Genomic DNA, 23,944 nt, shown 5'->3' with positions numbered 1-23,944 from the left:
GATTGATAAAGTTGTATTTTTCGAAACTTGTCATTATTGAACAAGCCATAATTTTGTAAATAATTATGAGACATTCATTACTATTATCCAAAAGACATGATCGAATTATCTAAATCGAAATATTATTGGGTTCCCTTTTTTTCTTTTATGTTATGTCATAGTCACCTTTTAAACATATTCGTGTTCACCCTTTTATTATAAAAAATTGCAAATCAGCATTTTAATAACAATATTGACAGTTAGTCTTGATTTAAAGGATTAATCAAGTTTTCATCGTCCCAATATGCAAGAATACGGCGGGTTAACAGTTTTTTATTCATAAATATTCGTATATTGTAATATTAACGTAGTTTGTCGAATGAGTTATTGAAACTCTTCGTATGTAGTGCCAAAACCAAGCTTGTGCTAAGCATATATGTACTTATCTTGACATTATTTATAGTCGCCAAAAAATTCAACGGAATTTTAATAACAAATGAGGCAGGACTAAACCAAAGTAATGTAATAGAGTAATAACTATATTTTGTAAATAAACATATATTTAAAAATTATTGTTTAAGTGTAATAAGGTTATTTGGATTTTTTTTATAATACCATTTAATAAACTTGGTTATTTCATACTTATTCAAAAAAATAGTTTCATTTATAGCATAAAATAAAAATATCTGTCCCTTCTTTAATTTTTAATAAAAATTGACTTCTAGAAATTAGGTCATGAAGGTAAAAAGATAAATAAAATTGAAGCGACGTTACCGTTTTTTTTTGTATACTATTTACACTCATCTGACCTACTATAATTTTGTCGTAAAATAAATCTACAAAGTTATTATTCCCTCTAGTTTCAACACGCATTATATTTATTTATAGATCTGAAAATGCATCGAGTGCATGATACATTGAAGCAAATAATTTAAGATGTATTAATAGATCGTAATGGTTTAAAGATACAAAGCCACGATACTATATAACTATTATAATTATACAAGTTCTTGTTTTGTTCCTATTACTGTAAAATACTGTTAGACACGCCAAGTGCGTAATTAGCGATTCAGAGACATTTAAAAGAAAACATTACATAAACCTATTCAATAATTTTAACACTATAAACATTCGTAGGATATTATTTAATATATCATAATTAAACACAGATCATTCATTTAGACATTTACGGTGGTCTTAGGATCCTAAACTACAATCTAAATCTCCGGCTTTGATATTGCCAAAAGTTAATTTTGTTTTCAAAAGTTGTGCGTATTTATCCCAATGCAAATATACGTCCCAAATCAGAATCGTCATGACTTTTGACATATAATTTTCATAAGGGTAACGTTTGAAGAAGAAGAAATTGAATAACAAAACAAAAAAAAACAAGCCATAGTTAGGATTATAAATGTATATTCGCAATAATTCCGGGCATGTTTAAGATATTATTATTATTAATAAGGTTTGTTATGTCAAACATAGATAAACCAAAATTAAGCCATGCTGTCAATACCTAACCGAAGTTGATAAATTCAAAGTTTAAAAAACACTCAAATACCTACTTATGACTGTCTAAATAGATTACAAGTGCTTGGTTTTGATATTTGAAACACTTAAATTTTTTATTATTAATAATATTTGATACAAAAATTGTATATTCAGGACTTACAAAACAAAAATTTATATAAATTAATAAATGACTTTGATAAGATTATTCAATATTTATAGGATAGTTTTAATATAATGCCGGCAATTATCATTAACTGATAGCCAAAGCCAGTTAGAAGTTTATCAGTTCTTTAGTAAGACTACAAGTGTGGGCGATCAGACAGCGTCCACTTTATCCTCTGCGCGGTCGTCAAACAAGCTATCCGGAAATCTGGAGTGTGAAAACTAAACAATACGGTAGGTTATAAATGTACCAAATTTATGAATAATTAAAAATTGTCAGCGGTGACTGCAATTTCAAGGAAAATTATACAGACGCTCAGATGCTCAGCGCTCACGCTCCGCAATTCTGGCAGTTGTGAACTTTACACTGTAGAGTGGTGTGACCGTGTGACAGGGCAAGTCGCCAGTTGGCTGGCGCACTTGTGTCATTCCGGTCGTCGAAATTTGCAATTCATACATCTTATTTACACCGAGTCGTGTTCGCGCCGTTCATTTATAACTGAAAATTTATTGAAATTAATTATAGTTGTAAAATTCTATGTATTTGTTATTAAAGTTTTTAATATATGTGTAAAATGTACAGTGTTAGTTAGTGTTCACATTTCTGAAAAAAAAAACTTTGCCACTTAATGGTAATGTGTTTTCCATTAACATAATATAATAAATTTTACTATCTGGAGTTCAAGGAAAACCGCTACAACATTTGTATCTAAAACAAACTGAAGTCCCAGTGAAATGAAATATTTAAATTTATGGTTTATTCATATTTTACTGTGGCTTATAGATATATCATAAGAACAAATTAAAGTCGAAGTTTACGTGATAACGTCGTTAAAAACAAGTGTGTTGATATTATTTTCACTGTGAATATCAGTTGTGTTTTCGTACTATTTTGGTCGAGGAACACGCGTTTACTTACGTCACTTATAGACGATACCTTTGATATGAGGTACCCGTTACGCCCGCCACCCGTTATCTGACCGCTTTTGCCAAATTTTATATAATAAATACAATAAAGATTGTATATTATTATACAATTTTGTTAAAGTTACATAAACATTATATTATAATCTCAATTTAAACCTAGTGTTTGATATATGAGTTATATTGTTCGAAATAATTACTATACGTACATTCGGTTTGGCATTTCTTTTACCGCGACCTCTGTTACATTACAGTACTTTTTTTAAAAGTTAGATAAAACGACGATAGCTTATAATGAATTTAACAGAAAAAAAATATAACATAAATATAGAGCATAGTTTTGTATGAAATTATAATAATTGTAACAATGACTATTATTATTAGAGTTTCATAATTGCATTTAAAAATGTTTAACAAGATATAAAAAAACTAAAAATGCGATTATAATGCATAGTTAGCGGAGTAATTCTAGTTTTTTATTATCGGTTTACTTTAATTCTAGTTTTTTATTATCGGTTTAGTTCTTATGTAACACTGACACTGTTTATCACTTGTTATCTTATAAGTTCAGTATGTGAGTATGTTCTACAATAAATTCTTATAAAATATGTAAAAAAACGTTTTAAAAATATATTTTTATTCCAATCGATGCAGGATTTTAATATATTAGTTTTTTTTGTCTGTGGATTCATTAAAAAAATGCTTAATAATTTCTTAGTATTATTTGTAAAAGAAAAACAGGTAACATATGCCCGACGTGGGAAAAAGTATGTTTGGTTTTTGTAATAATAATACTACACTATATAAAAATGTAAAGAAACCTTAATTTCACGCTGACACGAATTTAATTATTGTCCTTATAGTTTATTATGAAACAGTTTGATGATAATTTTATTCTTCCTCTTTTTTGTGTGATATTCATACAAAAAATATTTTAGGTACACTATGAGCTACGCCAACTGCGATAGTTTTTGATCAGTTATTATAAAATACAGAGTTAAATTTATAAGTTTTTCGTTGCTAATACGCAATAGGTTTTTGACGGAGATTATATCCGACAATTTAATGTATGATTGATTCATGTCATCAATTTTTTTTATATGTTATCTTGTTTCAGTATTCTTAAGGATATAAATATGTAAGATATTAAAAACAGAGATCAAAGTTCTAATACTATAATAATTTTTAGTAGTGCGAACTGGCAAACGATAGAAATAATCGAGTAAGGAAAATACAGTGTCATCCAAGCAGCCATTAATTCCTTTGTTTTATTAATTATATACAAACTACAATTATATACTCGCAGTTTTATAATTAATTTAGTACTTTGTAATTTTTTTCAATGGCATATTTGAATATACAGAATAAAAAAGAGAATGGAATTCTTTATTTTAGGATTTGCTAATAGTATTATAAAATAAAAGAAATCGACATTTTAAAACACCTTTTAATTTTAAAGAAATAGAACATAAAATTTCGTTTCCCACTGGAACCACCAGACACCAAAATATTTTTTTGTCATAATTTAACAGCAATGAATAAGTTTTAAAGATAAATACTATCTGTTTATAATTTTTTTTTTATAGTAAATTCTTAACAAAACTACACCATACTTAAAACTTATATTTCTTTAGGAAATCTACCGAAACTGTGTGAAAGGCGTAGTGCGGTTTAAAAATTTATCGACTTTATTTTTTATTAAGTCCAAGTTTTAATTTACATGTAAATATTTTTAGTCAAATTCTTGCTTTTCATAATGAACTATAATATTTTTTTACTTATTTTTATAGAGTAAAGAGATGAGTTTATTAGTATTATGTAATATGTCTTACGTTTAATTATTATATTTTAAGCATTGACGTCAAAGTTGTAAGTATTGCTCAAAATTTTTATAAAGTTAAGGTCATTTGGAATTAAGATTACAATGATTATGATCATATCATAACGATAAAATGTTGTCATTGTGAATTAACAAAAGTCCCCGAAATTATATTTGTATTATGTTGTGTAAACTGATTTGAGTCATTTATTTTATTTTAAATTGCAACATTTGAGCTGCAAATATATATTTGATCGTTTTTTGATTAACATATTAAAATTGCCAGTGTTTAATGTTTACGCAGAGTATCAAAACATAATGACGTTTAGTTAAAGAATATTTTATAATTATAAAGACATATAACTACTTGCAATTGTTATTTAAAAAGAGTTTACAGATTTATATTAGGAATCTTAAATTCTACTTTTATTTTATCATATTAAAGTTTGAAAAAGGTTCATTATCGAAAACAAAACTTTTTAGGTAGCTACCGAGGTTAATTTCTCATTAAACATTATTTTCCCGCGGTTTCGTTCGATATGGTTGGTATTATTGAATTTTTTTTTTTGTCATGTGATTTTATTATTTAATTATTTACAACTGCATTAACATTGCGGGAGGGCTTTCATTATCTGCTAATTGTGCATTATGTATGTCGATATCGCGATTATTCTTTACGACAGGAATCTTAAATTAAACTTTCCAAAACTTAATATCTTATCGATTTAGATATGAGTTATATAATCATGTCGTTTTAGAATCACATATACAAAAGTTTATACCATTACATAGAATAAAATGTCTATTATGTGTGAACTTGCAAATTCCTGTCCCAGCCAGCAAAAGTCAAGTAACAATCCTTTCAAATCTTGTAAAAAAATCTTGTAAAAAAAATTATAACATTCAAAGCATACCATACTTGAAAAGAAAAAAAAAACATTTTGAAGCTTAGATGAACAGTAAAAAATGGTAACATTTCTAGAAACGGTTAATAATTTGCAAAATAAAATATTTCTTTTTGCAATAAGTACAAATAGTAATGTTGTTTGGTCTAATAATTGTCTCATACGACCACACGAAGTCGGCACAAAGGGCTAGTTCATAAGATAATATCTTCATTGTTAATTGCATCAGATATTAAATTGGACCGAAATGACAATCACCCAACTCTGCTGCGTTTGATATCAATTACCAAATATATTGATTATTATTAATGTATAAGATTAAATTCAGTTGGATGTTGATAAAAAATAAATACTCTGATAACATATTCCACTTAGTTTCACTAGAGCCTAATAACATACTCGTATCTCTAATTTATGTAATTTAAAGGATTATTTGTGTTTTGTTTAGGACGCATAAATCACTTGAGGAAAATATTGGAAAACAAACAGCATGCAGGTCCCAAATGGAGTTGAAAATCAGAAATATTTGAATGGTATGTAATGTATTTCAGTTATCGTAATATTAACGACCATAGTGACTAAAACTATGTTTGATGTAGTGTCGTTGTAATAGCTAAGTGTTAAAGGTTTTAGTATAAACATTGAGTGACAACATCCTTCGTTCATATATAAACATGTAGATACGCTATTAAGAATGAGCATTGTGTATATGACTTGTATAATATTATATATTAAACAAAGCTATGTAATATTCATATAATTAAAGACGCATTTAACTATTAAATATTATTCTATAATATTAATAACATACTTTTCACGATGGATAATCAGGTCCTGACCAAGTAATACCAGTGGATCACTACATATGTTGTACTCCGGGCGGACATGTGAAACTGCGTATGGGCTCCCGGGGAGTCGCTGCAGAGCCTCCGATATCCGTACCAGGTCTACTGAGCAGGACAGTGGCTAGATATCCGGATGCAACGGCCTTTGCCACAAAAAAATCTGATGGAAAATGGCATAGAACCACTTACAGGTTATTAAAAAATTTTTAGCAAGCATATTAATTTGAAATAATTAATTAGTTAATATACGAAATTCATTTCTATTTCAGGCAGTACCAGGAACGCGTAAGGACAATAGCAAAGGCCTTTTTGAAAATAGGTCTCGAACGTTTTCACTCCGTATGTATATTGGGATTCAATTCAGAAGAATGGTACATCGCCGACCTCGCAGCTATTCACGCCGGGTATGTGTTAAATGTTAATTGTCACTCATTAACTACTTGCTGTGGCTAACAAAATTTCCCATAATTAATAATAGACACGTGCTAAAACCTGTATGAACAGCTTTGTTTCAAGTTCGCAGACAATATTTGATATAATATTTTGTAATCAATTCTGCCAGAGGTTATGCGGCTGGAATTTACACCACGAATTCTGCTGAAGCATGTTTCCATTGTCTGGAATCCTCACGAGCGAACATCTGCGCTGTGCAGGACAAGAAGCAATTAGACAAAATATTGTCCATACAAGGACGCTTGAAGCATCTAAAAGCTATCGTACAATGGGAAGGTCCGGTAGACACGTCTGTGCCTGGTGTCTACAGTGTAAGTTTTGCAAATAAGTGAAGTTTTTTTTAAAGTACATTACCTTACCAGCCTGTATTTATTTATTTTTTACCTCCAATAAGTATTTAATGTAAAGTTTCGTATGTCAGTGGGACCAGTTGATGGAGATGGGAGCGAAGGAACCTGACACACAGTTGAACAACATCCTTAAGTCTATTGCCGTCAACGAGTGCTGCACTCTTGTATACACTGTAAGTATATTTTTTTTATATCCAACAGCTCTAGAAATATGGTCTGGTTTCCTAGTAAATGATCTCTTTATACTTATTTAATTTATCTTTATACTTTATTTATTAAAGATTCAGAACCTCATAGAAAATGGTCTAAGAAACGGTTAGATTAATTTAAGTTGTATTTTTTTAATGTTAATTTCTTGATTCTTAAATAATGTCTATCCTACATAGTGATTGTTCCAGCTCCTAACATTTGATAAATTTATTATTTATAAAAATAATTAAATCAAAAAAATGCAATCCTTATCATTGCGATGAGCCGCAGTAAGTACTTAGATATAATCTAATTTATCTTCTGAAAGATAAAAATGGTTCGATGTTCATATTTAGGCACTGCATAATATGAATTATTAACAGCGACAACGATCTGATTACTAAACTAATGTCAAAAATGAAGCCATTTGTACTCTTTTAAAATTAATTTGGAGTTGTATATTGAAATAAATATTTATCTTAACATTCTTAAGATTTTATCATTTTAGGTGGTAAATAATGTGTTAAGCAAATGCAATCACCTTATCAAATTAATCGATATGTACTAAACTGACGATTGCTTTTGGTTTCCTTTGCTAATTCAAATTATTTATTTAGAAAAAAAAGATAAAAAATAATATCAACTATCTGTTCTTAGTTTGTTACTAGAGAGGTCAATGAACCATCGAGTAAATGAACATTTATGTAACGATAAGATAAGACTCTAACTATTGACTAACATTTCAAAAATTTGAAACACACCTTCAATAATATTCTTTTTAGTTGTGATATTTTAGCAAAACATCACAAGTCGCCAGGCCCGATAATACAATTTGAAACTCCGACTGTTTCACAACATTTTAGTTTTGCAAACAATTTAAAAGAACCAAAATTTAAATTCAAATTTAGGTTTTAAAAAAATCAGCAGCATTACAATGCAAATGATGTTTTAAAAACACTTTTTGGAATACCTTTTTGCAACGAATAATTTTATAATTTTAATTAGTTTTTGGCTGCAAAGCAGTTGAGAAATGAATAGTGATTAGTGTGTAAAAAAAAATCATATGGTATAAATTATAATAAATATTAACTAGCGACATCTATAGTCTGCGTCACGTGGTTATATATTGATCACGCGGTAACTGAGGTAACTACGATTTTAGGGATAAATTATAAGTCTATAAGACATAGTCATGTCAACCGACCTTCCCAAAGACCTTGACCATGTCATCAAGGTCGACAAGTGTTACAATGTCACTATGAATAGGTTCGTCGTACATTTGTACGCGGTAGAGGTGGGAGCTAGAGATATTACAGTTAAATATCTCTACAACCTACTAAAAGACATGGGCCTGTCCAGAACTAACGTCAATTCTTTCTTAGAACAAGTTTCGAAGGAAGCGCCAGTAGGTTCATAAGGTGGAGATGAGCGTTTAACGGGCGTTAGATAGGGGCCCCTTAAACCTAAACCTGGGTCACAAATCCCAGGTGCTGTTGAAGCTCCTCTCCCTGCAATGCGATGGACCCGGCACTCGCACGGTAAATCCATGGAATGCTGAGAAATTTTCGTCGTATTCTAATGTTTAAGCTTATACATATCAGTTATATAGTTTTTGTGTGAAAGAGCAACAAACATCCAGCCGTCTCCACAAACTTTCGTGGTTATAATATTAATAGGATATTTGCAAGAATTTTAAAATTTTATTCTAGTCAAATTTTATGAGTCCATTTACTTGTCATGATTACTTTATTGAATATGTATTTGTATGTATGAGTTAATTTTATTTTTGTTTAGAACTTTTTCCGAGAGCTTATGTTGCTCATGTCGCCCTCATTATTTCCGGTTTTCATATCGAGAATGAACTGTGTAACGCAGTAGAAGTAGTAGATTTCGGGACAAATTTGTCATTCTATTCAATAACAATGATCTAACGTAAGTATACCTAAATACTGTGAAAAATTTGCGGGCATTAAAAGGGACTTTAAAAATGATATGAAAGACTATACTCAGAATGATAAATAACATTCATTTGTTCTGTATTATGCCAACAAAATAGTACAGATAACATTCTTATAAATAAATAAATATATAACAGATAATATTATTAATCAACTTATGTGCTTAATTTTATGTGTGGCTATAAAATAATAATCCTATTTAATACTCGTACCTCAGTAATAAATATATTTCCTAACTTCACGGATAAATGTAATAAATGGGATTACTTATTGTGATAACTATAAACAAAAAGTATTTTATTATGTAGAATTGTATAAATTTGTCGGTTTTATAAATAACAATATCAAAAATTATCTTTGGCAGCAACAAAAATGTTGTAAATTTTCTATATTTATGTTAGCTTGACCTAAAAGCTGATTACGTAGAAGAATGAGAAAGAAATATGACTATGTTGACGAAATTAAACAACGATACAAGACCCTGTCATTTCAATAAATAGTATGCAACATTGGGTGGATATGGAATAAATCAAAGAATCGTGTTAACTCATTATAACTAAGATAACGATGTAGTTTTTACAAAATACAAAAAATATATATTATATATGATCGAAATACTATCTTCATATATTCCTATTCAAATTTATGGATCTAATTTACTATCCACATAGTCGAGCGAGTAGCTTTCGTTTTCACGTTTCTACGAGGCGAGTCTATGTCTCAATTACGAAAGCTTTGTTAATCTTTATTCAACGTATGTGACGTCCGCAAAGATTCAGACCTATCCGTCCTCAAACTAGCTTTAGCATATTAACTGAGAAGATGTATAACAAAGACAAAAAAACTACAAAGCCAAAAACACACAATTAAAAATATATAAAGTTGTGCCATCACCTATAACAATATAAAGAGTGAAAGGATTTGGCTACGGTGACAATATATTGTATAATTTTTATTTTATTTCAGTCCGGAACCGTGGGTCCACCGAAAGCGGTGATGCTCTCACACGACAATCTCACGTGGGATGCATTCGCGATCAGTGAAAGATGCGGTGATTTGAAACCTACATTAGACAAAATCGTTTCATACTTACCGCTGAGTCACGTTGCCGCACAGGTAATTAAAGTTAATCGTCCATAACAACCTCTCATAATTTCATAGTATAGACCAAGTGTTTATAATTAAAATAATAAGTCCACTTCCTAAGCCTCTCAGGACAAACCATTTAAAAAGATTTTTAATACCTAACAGTATCACTATAAAAAAAGTGATACTGTTCATTCAAAAAATATTAATCGGAGTAGTATTTATTATAATCCACGTCCTGACATATTTTTATCTTCGACACCTAATCAACGATATTAAGTATTTAATGCCCGTTTCCTGTTGTTACACGCCTTAAAATTTATATATTAAGTTTTAACATATTTTATAAACAAATTATATGTACCAAAGTCCATAAGTTATCGGTAAAATATCAGTTGGAAGGAAGCCTTTAATACCCATATATAATTTCAAAATGGAAGTTATCAATATTTAAATGAAAAAAATTAAATAATTTTTGCCGCTTCTTACTATGGTATTTATTATGCTTTACATAGATTACTCAAGTTGTTTATTGTATGTCTATCGGGTCACAGTGCCTCTATCGATTGTGGCACATCAATCAATATTCGCTATATAATTATCTTATATGAAACAACCCTTTCATTAAAGGTAGTCGACATTTATGCAACATTAACAAATGCTATTGAAGTATACTTCGCAAGACCTGATGCCCTCAAGGGGACGTTGGTTGAAACCTTGAGAGAAGTCCGTCCAACGAGGTTTGTGCATTTTTAATATCTTTGAAGAATAGATAATAAACCTTATTCATTCTTTTATACATTAAGTGTATGTGAAACTCAGATTCAAAATTTACTATGATGCTCGATATGTTAATGCTTAAGGCAAATGATTACGTCAAAAGACCTTTAAATATATATTTTTGTGTATTTTTTTTAATCACAATCTAAAACTCCGCCAATGCTAATGACTGGTTAGCAATAATTAAATATTATTAATTTAAGGTTCCTAGCTGTGCCGCGAGTATGGGAAAAGATGCACGAAAAAATAATGGCCGTAGGCGCTGCGAACAGCTCCTTCAAGAAGAGCATAGCAATGTGGGCCAAAGAAAAAGGAACGAAACACCACCTAGCAAGAATTAACGGGTAGGTTTAAACTAACTCATAATCACGCTTCACAAAACAATTGATAAGTTATTCTAGTATTTTTACCTAATTTTATGTTAGACCAAAAAAAAAATCTACTGAAAAATATATTTCTCCTTACCATCACGTGATATGACAAAACCGAACAAATATATTATGTGCAGAGAACTGAGAGATGGCGTGTTTTGTAAACATTGCAAAACAAAAATTGGCTGCTTTTCAAGATTTTCATTTAAGATATTTTACTACTTTTTCACAATTATTACATAATTACCGCCACTTTAAAAAATACTTTTAATGATGTTTATAGCTGTAAAACAGCAAGTTTCTGACAAATATGAAAACAAGTTATAATAGGTGTGACATGAAGGTCACTTACATAATGGACCGATTAGACTAAGATGATAGTGACAGGCCACATTATGATATTGTGGTATGCTTCTTTCACCTTTGAATACGATTCTGTATAGCAATACGGTTATTTAAAAAGAAAATCCTGTAGCTATAATATAATTTATATTTGTGTTGTGAAATTAACAAATACTGAGAAGATTATGTAATATGATGTAGTGCCCTTTCGTCCAGTCCGAGGGTTCTGCCAATAGACTTCAGTCTTTTGGAGTTACTTAAGTATTGGTATGTGATGTGGTCCCTGGTTTGAATTCCGTTGCTAGTAATGCATGTTCCTAAAGACTTAGATACATCGCTGACATTAATCTGTTCCCCTTACATTATTGCAGTTTATAGTGTAGATAAGTGCAGATATTTTTTGTGTTTTATCAAAACAAAGTAAAAAATCTACTGCACACTACATTGAAATTCATTTTAGTTACATTCAGTTCCCTATTATTCCAATTAGAGTTGATAAGTAATGCGTAAATTTGTAGATAGGTATGCTTTGTACTAAGAGTTTTGTTTATAAAAGTATTCGATATTAGTTTTTTGTATTTAGAATATTTTGACTGTAGTTTTCTTATTATTTAACTAAGAAGTTGTAATTACTAAAATTTTTATTTAAAAAAAGACTACTTTTGTGGTAAGTTGTTTTTGTAAGTTAGAACATCTATTAAAAGAACGACAATGTATATTAAAACAAAGGGAAATAGATTTTAATACCTACTTACTTTGTAACAGGCAAACGGGTACAACTTGTGGTTATAAACTGGCGAAGTCGCTAATCTTCAGCAAGGTGCGTGACTCTCTCGGACTTGACCGTTGCCTAACATTCGTAACTGCGGCGGCGCCACTGTCGCCTGAGATCAAAAAGTTTTTCCTTTCCTTGGACATACCCATCATGGATGCCTTCGGGATGAGTGAAGCAGCTGGTGCTCACACACTTAGTATATATCCAAAGTGAGTACATATACAAGCCATTACAACGCATAATATTTATAAGATTATATATAAGTTAAAAACAACTCTCTTATAGATTCTCGCTGGATTCATCTGGAGAAATACTGGACGGAACCGAAACACGATTTGGTGATTCCATGAGTGTCAACGGCCCTGGTGAAATTCAAATGCGCGGTCGCCATGTTCTCATGGGCTATCTCAATGACGAAGAAAAGACGAAAGCCACTTTAGACGAAGACGGATGGTTACACTCTGGCGATGTCGGAAGATTGGATAGTCACAACTTGTTGTACATCACAGGAAGAATAAAGGTATTAAGAAATTAATAGAAACTTCTGTTACTATCACCTTAAATCTCCGATATATTTGAATTTTTGCATGATTACAATATTCCTTCCGACTTTAAATCTGATTGATTACTTTTATCGTGTTTTTTCGAATCATTATCAAAGGAAGAGCTGTTAATTATAAAATTTAATTTTATAATCTGTTAATGATATATGGATTAGTGCATATGTGTTTTATATTTTCTAAGGAATTATTGATAACTGCTGGAGGAGAAAACATAGCTCCTGTTCTCATAGAGCAGGCGGTTCAATCCGAACTGCTACACGTAGGATATGCTGTGCTTGTGGGAGACAGGAAGAAGTTCCTAGCCATATTACTTACTTTAAAGGTGAGGCTTACCTTATGAAGGATATTTTACTTGTTGCAAAAAGAAAATAGCCATTTGTATATCCATATTTCTTTTCAAACCCCCATCCACAAATTCCTTTATATGTTCGTAGAAAATTCGAATAATATTCTTTATAAGTAAAATCAGATTTTTGACCACCTAGCAAAAAGTGACTGCAATTTTTGTTTATAAAGTACGAAATAAATTTTTGTTAGAAATGTAAATTTGTTTTTTTGTTTATTATTAGGAATGTGTTAAAGGTTTTATTTTAATAGGCCAAAGTGGATTCAAACACCGGCGACGCGTTGGACGAGTTAGACACTGAAACAAAGAAGTGGGTGGCTGGTCTTGGTAGCTCTGCCACCACCATCAGTGAAATCGTCAGGACCAAGGATCCAGTTGTATGTACCATGAATTAGATATCAAGATACTTCTTTATAACATATTTATAAATATTATCCTATATAAATTGTATCATATAATGTGATTTCTCCTGCAGGTGTATAAAGCTATAGAAGATGGCATCACTCGTGCTAACAAACACGCAATATCGAACGCTCAGAAAGTACAAAAGTTCGCTATACTACCCGCAGACTTCTCAATGAACACCGGAGAACTAGGTATGTTAGAGACATTTTGCTTTTTTGTTTTGTCATAAAACATCAAGCCAGGGCCTTAACTCGACCCCTCCGTCAATAATACTTTTGCTACCCATGAAATAAACTGGTTTCGTTTAACAAAAAATAAGATGAGGATTTGTCTTAGACTATTAAGCAATCGATTTAGTTATATATTAACCAGTAGCCTTCTTATCGTTTGTTAAGTTTATTGTCAAGCTTATCCACTTTAGATTTTTAGTTTCCTGGTCTATGATATAGGAATATAAACAATCCCCACCCAAATCTCTTCCTGAGTTCATATCTTATGGACGGACTCACAAAAACTAACCATTTTTTTTTATTATTATAATCTTTATATCTAAGTTTATGGTCAACACCTTTAACATATAAGTTGCCTTAAAAAGAATCAGGTGACATTTTTTTTAATCCTCCAGCATAAAAATGAAAAATAATATTAGTACTAAAAAATTACTCGAACAGATAAGCCCTTGTCAACCTAAACCCTGTCATCTAGATTTAACGTCATCGTCATTTAAAATATAATATTTTATGAACGCTAATCAATTTTTTTTTTATTCCAGGACCAACATTGAAAATCAAGAGAAACGTAGTATACGAGAAATACAAAGACATCATAGAAGACTTCTACAAAGATTAGATTATGTTAAGTTATAATAAGTATAGCTCGGCAATGGGAAAAATGAAGAAAAATTATTACGAGTGTTGCTCAAATAGAGACCATTATTGTGATTGGTTCATAATGAATGTAAATATTTTTTATATAAATATATTTAATTTTTTTTTTTAATAAAACACTATTTATATTTGGGGCTATTTATTGACCGTTTATAACATGATTAAATTTATTATACTAAAGAACGAGGTCGTATAGTGATTTGAAAAATATTAAGTACATAACATGTTTATATAAAAACAATATATAATAATACTCATGAACTTACATCTACTTAGAAGAATGCAATTTAATTTGTAGAAAGTATATATATATATATATATATATATATATATATACTAATTTATAAATTTAAACTTCAAAATCACCTTCTTTTAACATGAAACTAAAAGGAATGTTCATACAGTCTCATGAAGTACTATAACCAATTTATTTGATAAACAAAATATTACTATTACCTACAAGCAGTAATTATTAGCAGTAATTATTAATTAAAAGAAGAAATGCAGTGCGGAAAGAAACCCGAATAAATATTATTTAAATCACAAACATCTCAGATTTTCTTTGTTATATAACTACTGTTATAGAACATGTGATAGTTATGTGGGTTACATCTGATGTAGAAGTGGCTTTTGTTTTAAATAAAGTTCTTTTACATTATTGGAATTGACAAAAATGATTTTCTATAATAAAATGTATTAATGAGAGTGTATTTATGAGTGCATCTAGTGGTGTGGTGGTGGGGAGGTAGCCGGTAGTGGTGGGGGACCGTCGGTTAGTGGTAGAGGCTTCGCCACCCCAATACGGACCACGCCACGGGGGGCGCCCTTTAAAGCAGCGACGGCTTGTTCTAGACTAGCGTTCTCCAAGTTCTGAAATTTATAATAATATTAAAAAATTACCTCGTCTTATTAACTTTTAAGTAATAAATTAAATATCATTAAAATTTAATATCATTAAAAAAACTTATATCGTACTCTTGAAACATAATTCCTCTAAGACGTTCTTTGTATTAAGATTAAAGCCTTGATTTATATAAAACATAGAATAAACTTGAGTTACGTAGAAGCTAGTTTTTATTTAGAGTTTATAGAAATGAAATGTTAGTGCACCTGTTCGTTGACGAAGAGGAGCCTGTCGCCTGGTATGAGCCTGCCGTCCTGCTGGGCCACGCCGCCCGGCACCAGGGACCGTATCACCACCAGGGTGTGCGAGGGACGCAGGGGATCCTGGTAGTCAAGGATGGAGAAGCCCAAACCTCGTTCGCCCTTCACCAGCTCTGTAATATAAAGCCAATATAATGCCATATTTAGGGGAGAATAAGTATAGTCGCTGGCACATAACTTGACAAGCAACGATAGATGCAAAGAATGGGACTTTTAGGTGTCATAGATATGAAGCGGGACGCGAGGAACGAGACGGCATAATTAATGGATGATACTTCAATGACTGGACGTTCGTTCCCGAGTACACTTGCGTGCATTTAAATTGGACCCATTATTTTCGTTACTGTTAGGGGTTTTTCTTATTGATAAGCATCGAAAGTGACCATTGTTTGTTGCACTAAGTGTACATACGCAAAACTGATCCCCACTACACCAAAACTTTGCCAAGATACGAGCCGGCAACAAAACGGTAGAATACAGTCTAGTCTGGTAACATTATTGATTTGAATTATAAACCTAAGGGTAATCCCATTTATAATGCTTGATTTGGTCGTTTAAATTTTTTCCCTCGAATAAAATTGAAAGCCATTAATTTTTATTTTGTGTTAAATCTTATTTTATCTTGGATTTCATCAGCGAGTGTTAATGAATTAAAACCACTTAACAATATAAGATTGCTCTAAAATTTTTAAGATTCATTGACAAAAAAAAACCCGAATTAATTAATTATTTATTGTCCACTTAATCTAGCTCAATAGTTCGTTATGAAAAACATCGAGAGTCGTTTTAAGGTAATAAAGAGCTACAATGCAATTTAAATGCAATTAGCCCGAAAAAATCCCCAACAGATATGTTAAAATGTAAAAAATATAACAATGTAAAGGAAAAAAATATTATATGACAGTTATATAATTTATTTCCGGAATGAAATTCCATCAATAAAAACTTCAGTGAAAACGTACAACGCATGGAGTGAAAAAAATTAATAGAAAGTACCTCCATTTTTTATAAATAAAACTCTTCACCGACTTTTGGTCACTATCACTAATAATTAGTCTAGTAATGAAAATTTACTCACCAATAATCTGTGGCTCGGACGCCCACATCGCTAGTCCTGTGAGTGGTTCGAGACTCCTTGACCGAACCTTTCCACCTGCGGTCAATGACCCCCCGTCCTCCGCCCCCGCGCCCGCTAGACTGCCATCCGATTTCGCCTGGAAATGATCACATATACATTTGAAGATAAGTCGTTTTATTCATAAAATCCTTTGGTATATGTATCTTCCTGTAAATATATAAGTACATCTACTGCTAGCTGAACCTATAACGATAGACTAAGATGGTGTTGCCCAAAATCGGTTTTGGTCTTGCAGTCTTGGTCTCTTTCTTGCATTTTTGCAAGAACAAGATCAAGACCGCATACTTTTAGCAAGACCTCGACTGACTGTGTAAGATATAAGAGAGAACAAGACAAAGCAGGCTTTGTCTTGTTCTTATCTTGTTCTTGCAGGCAAGACTCTTGCGTCTAGCAGTTAAGACTGCGAGTCGTTTCAGGGAATAAGTACAGGAATTCGGGGTATACGCTTAGGGACTCTATGAGACGCAAAAAGTTTTTTTTTTTGAAAATTAGACTTATGCGAATTACGAACACTATTTGCCTTAAAAAAACGTACATAGCAAATGAAAATATCCATTAAAAGAAAAAAGAGTGCATCCCTAGTTTAGACCATCGACATTGTGTGTGATAGTGAGCGTAACCTTGTCGGCATCATCAAAGGTCAGGTACTGAACTCTCATAGAAATTTACCAGCTATTTGGAAGTACAAGGTCAAGATAAACGTGCGTCGGCTTCTATTGCGCATCGCATACAAACAATTGTCGCCGCCACGCGACTTGCACTATATTTGACACCGTTGGATTGCCACCGCGGAGTACAAGTGTTCCAAAGTTATCGAATAATATAAACAGCGTGCAATAAGATTTATGTACTGCTTAGGAGCAGGAACATAATAATATATGAGAGAACTGTTTAAATAAATACATTGATGTATTGACTGTTGCATGACAATATATTTTTGCAAATATTCATTTACATGTAAAATACAGTCAGGTAGTTTAAAATACAGTCACGTTAATGTCATTAATTTGTTTTCTACACGTTTAAACCATGTTTTAGTACCAACATTGAAAATTATTAAATGTAAATGTTTATTAAGAAACAGACTGACTCTCGCGGGACCCAATTGATAGCTGAGTTGGCTAGTGGGTGCATCGGCACTTATCGCTTAGGTGGTGGGTTCAAACCCCAACCAGTGTCAGTTGATTTTTTGAATTTCTTATGAAATGTTTAGACAATTATTAATTTGGTTGGTCTTCATCAATACTATATTAATTCAAGCTCAAAATGTACCTACTCTGTTAAGTTGTTCTAATATCCAAAGTAACGTTTAACAAATAGCGACAGGCTAATAGGTAATTGCAAGACTTGCAAGACTCTTGCTGCCAAGAACTAGACCAATACCAAGACTGGGAGTGTAAGACCAAGACCAGGTGTGAGTTAATGCAAGACCAAGACCAAGACTGACCAAACCTCGACTTGTTTTTGCATTTGGGTAACACTAGACTAGGACCATAAATTAACTGAAACTTTGAAAAATTTAATTAAGTCCAATTCAAAAGATACAATCTCTTTATAATGAGGCGTCAGAAATCAGTAGTATTGATAACATTATAACATTATATTATAGTAGCCTTACTTTTATTTCTAATGACTTCTTACAAAAAAAAAAATAGTATAGATAAATAATATCACTGATTATAATACAACGGAGTTTTGTTCTAATGTCATAACATATAAAATATGAATGAACTCAAAATTGTAACTGTTTTAATGAGATCGTCATAATATTTCAGTGTAAATATTTTTTATTTTTCTTATTTAAAGTGTTTTGGTACCTTAACGAGTGTAGCCGCGGGCGGCGCGAGGTCTAGCGGCGGCGCTGGTCTCGGTCTCGCACACACCATGCACACCTCGCTGGACAGTTCTTTCAGGATCGACACCACCTCCAGGTGGTTCATACCCAGCAGACGGTGACCGTTCACCTCTGAAGAAACATATATTACATCACGGCATTCAGAATAAATGATTTTGTAGCGCTCCTATTTTTGACCTACAGTAAAAACACTAATATCCTAGATAAATCAAAATACAAATAACCCGCCAGCCGTCAGACCTCTACACAACGCTCCGATTATTTCTGTGGGTCTTTTAGCGCCCACCACTAGGCCCGCAATTATATCAAATCAAAGTATTTATAATTAAATACATAACAATATAAATTTCATGACAAACCATTATCCAATATACTTTGTGTTCTAAGGTTGTTTGATCGTTTTAATAGAGACATTCAATTGAACTTACTTCTACTACCAAATTAATTGTAAAATCATACCGAGTAATTCGTCCCCGGGTCGATGAACCCCGGCCCTCCCGACCGGTCCTTCCGGTAGTACAGACCGTACGTAGTGATGTGGTCTAACCTCTCTCCCTCCCTCCACGTCCACGGTACCCTCCAGAGATATCCCCAGACCACCACCACCACGTACCACCACACCCACAACAATCTCCACGTCATCACCTGAAAATAATCTTAATATAATAGCGATAGAGTTCAAAATATCATGTATGTATAACCAAATGTTTGTTTTACCAAAGGATTACCACAAGTTTTGCATCGTCACACAATCAAAGCCTGAAAACGCTCTGTATGTATGTGTCGAAGAAAATTTATCAGGATGATAATATATCTGAGTAAGCTCCAGACAAAGCCAAGGCCGTAGGTGTAAATATTCTACTAAATATAAAATACTCGTCTACTGTGACTAGAAAAAGGTTTGAGATCGTGGTGTTTTTTGTCCACAAAGTGATATGCTTTTATTGAATATAGTTGTTGGTATACCAAGTATAGACTGCCATTTCCTCTTTATGGCGTCTTTCTGTTCCTGCGTGCGAGGCATCTCGAATGCGGGGACCGACGGAGTCTCGGGTTCTTCTACCGGCATCTCCACACTGAAGATAATTTAATTATACACGACAATTTATACACATATATCGCAAATAACAATGTATATTACTTATTACAGTATACAGTATATTCTTTATTTTGCTTTTCTACGAGACTTAAAAATAACACTATACAGTTTATTTGATAAAGATGTCATGACCTAGATCGGACTAATAATTAACGTTTCTGTTTTAAAAATTATCTCCTGGCAAAAAAATAAATAATAATAATGAAAAAAAATCTACGTCACTTACTTATAGAACTTTAAAAATTACGCTTAGATATCAAGTATAAATAAATTAAACAAGGAAAGCTTGTTATTACTCATCAGTCCTATGTAACCTTAGTTCATATTTTTTTCTATATGTGTGTGTCTCTATTCATCTGTTTGTGTCTGTCAGTCTGTATATGTATGTGCTCGTTTATATTTGTGTGTGTGTGTTTGTGCACTCACGGCGGTGGGAGGTGTGTGGTCTGTGACGTCATGTCGTCCGAATGTTCAGGTCGGTGCATGTGGAGGAAGGGGTTGTGAGCGGGCGGCGCCGTCGACGACTCGCCGGCAGCTATCGCCTGCTGCAGTTGCTCGAACTTAGGACCGCGGAGATATCTACGACATTATATTATTTACATACAGTTCACACGCTATTTAAATTAAAAGAAACAAAAGAAAATCGTTCGGTATCCTAGAATAATATTTTTATTCCGATTTAATCACAACACTCCTTCGATATAACTAGTTGACAATCATAACTATGACTCACCTTTCAAGTTCCAGAGTAACAACATTTCCGCTCTGTTTGAGAGCGTCTACCGCTCTCTGGTTGGACTTTCCAGCGAGGGACACTCCATCAACAGCTATTATACGATCGTTGACCCTCACTTTACCGCTGAGCGCGGCAGCGCTGCCAGGGGTCACTGACTTCACGAAAATACCGGACAACTCCTCCTTTTCACAGACATATCCTGTTAAATGTAAAAATTAAAATTATTGTAGAGCATTATATTCCATTTAAGTTAAAACTTTTTCATTGATATAATCCGAGTTGTCTAGAAAAAAAAAAGTGAACATATTTTTCGACGAAGTGGTAGGAAAATTGAATAATTAAAAAATATATATATACAGGCTTTCCTGTATCCTGGGAATACATTTAATATTAATATTTCTCAAACTCAGGCAATCGCCATATTGAATTTAGACGAAATTATCTTAAAAACGTTTTACTTCATATGCATTGCAAAACTTTAAAACGGAGTAACAATATTTATATGTAATCAAAAAAAAAGTCACCTGCGATTGTAATCCCAAGACCGTTTTCATCTTTCTTTAACTGCACCGTGAATCTGTCTACTTCAGGTGATTCTGCATCTACAGGAGATATTACAAATTATATAATTGTATAAGTTATATATAAATATTTGAATCTTCTCCAATAATACCTGAGTCGGGAGGAGGGGTAATTGAACTATCGAAAACAAATCTCGACACATTAGTGTTCAGGGCTATCGGAGTCGGCTGAGTGTGGAATACTTGTTCAAAACCAGCTTCCATCAAGTAACGATCTAACGCTTCAGGGCTTGAAAGGAGTCTAGAAAACATATAAATGATTAGAAAAAAGTGAAACAAAATTATAGTTTAATATCTTTCTTATACACACAAAAAGCATACATAAAAGTTTGGAAGCAAATGAGCCAAGAGTGTATTGAAATGTACACAACATTAATTGCACACACACACACACATGCACGAGTCATGAAGACAAAAACACACCTAGCGGGCACTAGTGGAGCAGCTGAAGCATTTAGGGTAGCTGGGTCTGCGGGGTCCACAGCACGAGCTACCACCAGTCGCACTCGGGACCCCGAAGCACGAAGGACACCCGCCACTTGCTCTGAACCCATCTCCATCAGACTGACCTGAAATTATAATCATTGATAAAGAAAGAAAATACATAATATTTAATATTTTAAATTGAAATACATTAACAAATATTGCAATGGAAATGGCACCCACATAGTGAATCCATGGAATGCTGAGAAGTTTTTTCTGTTATACATGTTTTATATATTATTATTATTATTGTCGTTAACATCTATATATATATATATATATATCTATATATATATCTATATATATATATATATAGCACAAAAACATGTCAACTTACATCACCAATTTGTAAAATATGATCTCCCGATTTCAATCTGCCATCTCTGTCTGCAACACCTCCCGCCAGTATTGTCTTCACAATAACACCACTTGTTCTGGCTCCTATAATGCCTGTGTACATAAAAATAAGTTACCCATCAGAATATTTCATACTTAAACTTTTCTAATAAATAACCTTTGTATGGGTTATTTATTAACATCATTAAAATTAAATAAATTGTTACCTGTTACAAACATTATTTTGTATTTTCTGAACACATTTATCATAGATTATAAATGTTAAATAAGTAAAAAAATAAAATTATACTAGTATTTGATTAAAAAGATTGAAATACCAAATCCAAGTCCAGTTCCATCATTCACTAAATTAATTATTTCAACTTGGGCCCAATCACCAGCTACAATGTTAGTAGACGTTGAGACCAATGAGTCATCATTTCTATTCATTTCTAGTAATCCACGGTTCTGTAAAAGTATAACAATTTTTTTTTAAAAGAAGTGTTTATTGTCTGTAGTAATTGTGATGCAGAAAAGTCTAATGACTTGAAATCCGACCTGCTTAGGGGACATATTGGAATCAACGGAAGCATTATCGAGGCCAAGAATTCGTTCTGTGTCAGATCCAGATCCAAACTCGAGACTGTGAGGTGGAGACACTTGAGGCACTCTCTGTTCTTCTTCACCTTCATGAGCTCCATATAGGTTCCTTGCTTGCAATGCTAAATCTCCTAAAGAATATAAGAAATATACCTTTATGTAGATATTGTTAACATATTGAGGTACTAATTTGAAATTATTATACTATGTAGCGGTTCTAAATATGTTTGTCATATGTAATTTTTAAATGTATGTGCTTTTATGTTTTTCAATTTAAATATTTATAGCCATTACCAGCTGGTGTTATATCAAAATCTTCAGGAAGTATAGATGGATGATGTGCAACCTGTGTGGCAAGCATTCCTACAGAATCATGTAAGGTGGCAATGCTTTTTAAAATTGGACTTTCTAAGAGATTAATCAGAAGGTTAAGGTCATCATTTGTAGCTGCCTGAAAAGATTTTTAAACTTATAGAAAATAACAATAATAATACACATACATTTTATTTAAAAAAAAACATTCAAACCTAAAATTTGTGATTCAAAATTTTACAGACTGTTTAGTATTGATAATGACAAAATATAGTACATGACAATTGGTACAAATTTCCTAATACATAAATACTATTATTTTTTCAAATCACTTAAATAAATACAAACAAAAACATACCTTTAGTTTAGGATCATCACTTTGATCTACAGCTGTCTTTACACTTTCTAACTGTTGGAGAGCATTTGATATATTTACGCCCAGATGCATTATTGGTGCTGAAAGGCAACTAATTATGATCCAATTTGCTTGAAATTATTTACAATAATTTACCGTGTTAGAAAGAGATATAAGTAGTTTACTTATGTGTACTTTTTTCAATTACATACTGTAAACGTCTTTCAATTTTGCAAATGAAATATCTATTGCTTAGTACCGATTAAGTTAATGAAATAATTTTTGTACAATTCTAACATTAAATTAATGAAACAATTTTTGTACATACTAGTTATTAGTAAATAACTTTTGGAGAGTGTCACCACAATTGATATTTGATATTATTTAATAGCAAACTTCAGACAATTATTAGTGACATTGACACCTTTAACTTCAAAAATTCTGAAAATTAAACATACCAATAGTCTTTATATTTTTTTTTTTACAAATTTACAATATGAAAGAGACGCTCTATAATTAATTTAATTAAATAAATTAGTTTCATAACACATTTTATGTCAATATGTTTTTTTCATGGTTAAAAACCGTAATTAAGACATTAATTGTATGTCGGTTTTGTTCAAAGGATATTATT

General features: G+C 31.9%; 2 protein-coding genes across 7 annotated transcripts; one reads left to right on the top strand and one right to left on the bottom strand.

Moving 5' to 3' along the window:
* The first annotated feature begins 1,740 nt into the window (after positions 1 to 1,740).
* LOC116778949 (long-chain-fatty-acid--CoA ligase ACSBG2) lies at positions 1,741 to 14,779 on the top strand. Of its 3 annotated transcripts, none has more exons than XM_032673054.2 (16): positions 1,741 to 1,887; positions 5,750 to 5,834; positions 6,133 to 6,337; positions 6,416 to 6,550; positions 6,709 to 6,910; positions 7,021 to 7,122; positions 10,063 to 10,212; positions 10,813 to 10,922; positions 11,166 to 11,306; positions 11,877 to 11,942; positions 12,441 to 12,659; positions 12,736 to 12,970; positions 13,195 to 13,335; positions 13,611 to 13,736; positions 13,835 to 13,955; positions 14,537 to 14,779. In XM_032673054.2, exons 2-16 carry the CDS (start codon positions 5,792 to 5,794, stop codon positions 14,611 to 14,613), a joined length of 2,073 nt encoding a protein of 690 aa, XP_032528945.1. In that variant the 5' UTR covers positions 1,741 to 1,887; positions 5,750 to 5,791; the 3' UTR covers positions 14,614 to 14,779. The 3 variants fall into 3 exon arrangements, with proteins under 3 accessions (XP_032528945.1, XP_032528947.1, XP_061385887.1); XM_032673056.2 differs by lacking the exon at positions 1,741 to 1,887 and adding an exon at positions 2,055 to 2,285; XM_061529903.1 differs by lacking the exons at positions 1,741 to 1,887; positions 11,877 to 11,942 and adding an exon at positions 2,055 to 2,285.
* On the bottom strand, positions 14,774 to 23,751 carry LOC116778902 (patj homolog). Of its 4 annotated transcripts, none has more exons than XM_061529898.1 (17): positions 23,639 to 23,751; positions 23,314 to 23,411; positions 22,938 to 23,094; positions 22,602 to 22,774; positions 22,382 to 22,511; positions 22,045 to 22,157; positions 21,648 to 21,793; positions 21,317 to 21,465; positions 21,168 to 21,245; positions 20,641 to 20,842; positions 20,334 to 20,486; positions 19,775 to 19,884; positions 19,268 to 19,453; positions 18,771 to 18,919; positions 16,894 to 17,029; positions 15,762 to 15,928; positions 14,774 to 15,521 (listed from the first exon to the last, which is right to left on the bottom strand). In XM_061529898.1, the coding sequence occupies exons 2-17, from the start codon at positions 23,401 to 23,403 to the stop codon at positions 15,375 to 15,377; spliced, it is 2,286 nt and encodes a 761-aa protein (XP_061385882.1). In that variant the 5' UTR covers positions 23,404 to 23,411; positions 23,639 to 23,751; the 3' UTR covers positions 14,774 to 15,374. The 4 variants fall into 4 exon arrangements, with proteins under 4 accessions (XP_061385882.1, XP_061385883.1, XP_061385884.1 ...); XM_061529899.1 differs by lacking the exon at positions 23,639 to 23,751 and adding an exon at positions 23,496 to 23,605; XM_061529900.1 differs by lacking the exon at positions 23,639 to 23,751 and adding an exon at positions 23,523 to 23,541.
* Between the last annotated feature and the right edge of the window lie 193 nt (positions 23,752 to 23,944).

Source organism: Danaus plexippus, chromosome 6 (assembly GCF_018135715.1).
Source record: "Danaus plexippus chromosome 6, MEX_DaPlex, whole genome shotgun sequence".
In the NCBI taxonomy this organism is placed as follows: Eukaryota; Metazoa; Arthropoda; class Insecta; order Lepidoptera; family Nymphalidae; genus Danaus; species Danaus plexippus.
The sequence above is the reverse complement of the archived record's forward strand: the minus strand, read 5'-3'. Positions and strand labels throughout refer to the sequence as shown.

What these genes read in the sequence shown, in the direction of transcription:
- LOC116778949 (XM_032673054.2), top strand. Translation starts at nt 5,792, where the DNA reads ATGCAGGTCCCAAATGGAGTTGAAAATCAGAAATATTTGAATG. An exon ending in AAATCAGAAATATTTGAATG is followed by an intron (nt 5,835 to 6,132) that starts GTATGTAATGTA and finishes ATGGATAATCAG; the next exon opens with GTCCTGACCAAGTAATACCA. An exon ending in TGGCATAGAACCACTTACAG is followed by an intron (nt 6,338 to 6,415) that starts GTTATTAAAAAA and finishes TTTCTATTTCAG; the next exon opens with GCAGTACCAGGAACGCGTAA.
- LOC116778902 (XM_061529898.1), bottom strand. Translation starts at nt 23,403, where the DNA reads ATGCATCTGGGCGTAAATATATCAAATGCTCTCCAACAGTTAGAAAGT. An exon ending in GCTCCACTAGTGCCCGCTAG is followed by an intron (nt 21,466 to 21,647) that starts GTGTGTTTTTGT and finishes TATGTTTTCTAG; the next exon opens with ACTCCTTTCAAGCCCTGAAG. An exon ending in TCCTCTTCGTCAACGAACAG is followed by an intron (nt 15,522 to 15,761) that starts GTGCACTAACAT and finishes TATAAATTTCAG; the next exon opens with AACTTGGAGAACGCTAGTCT.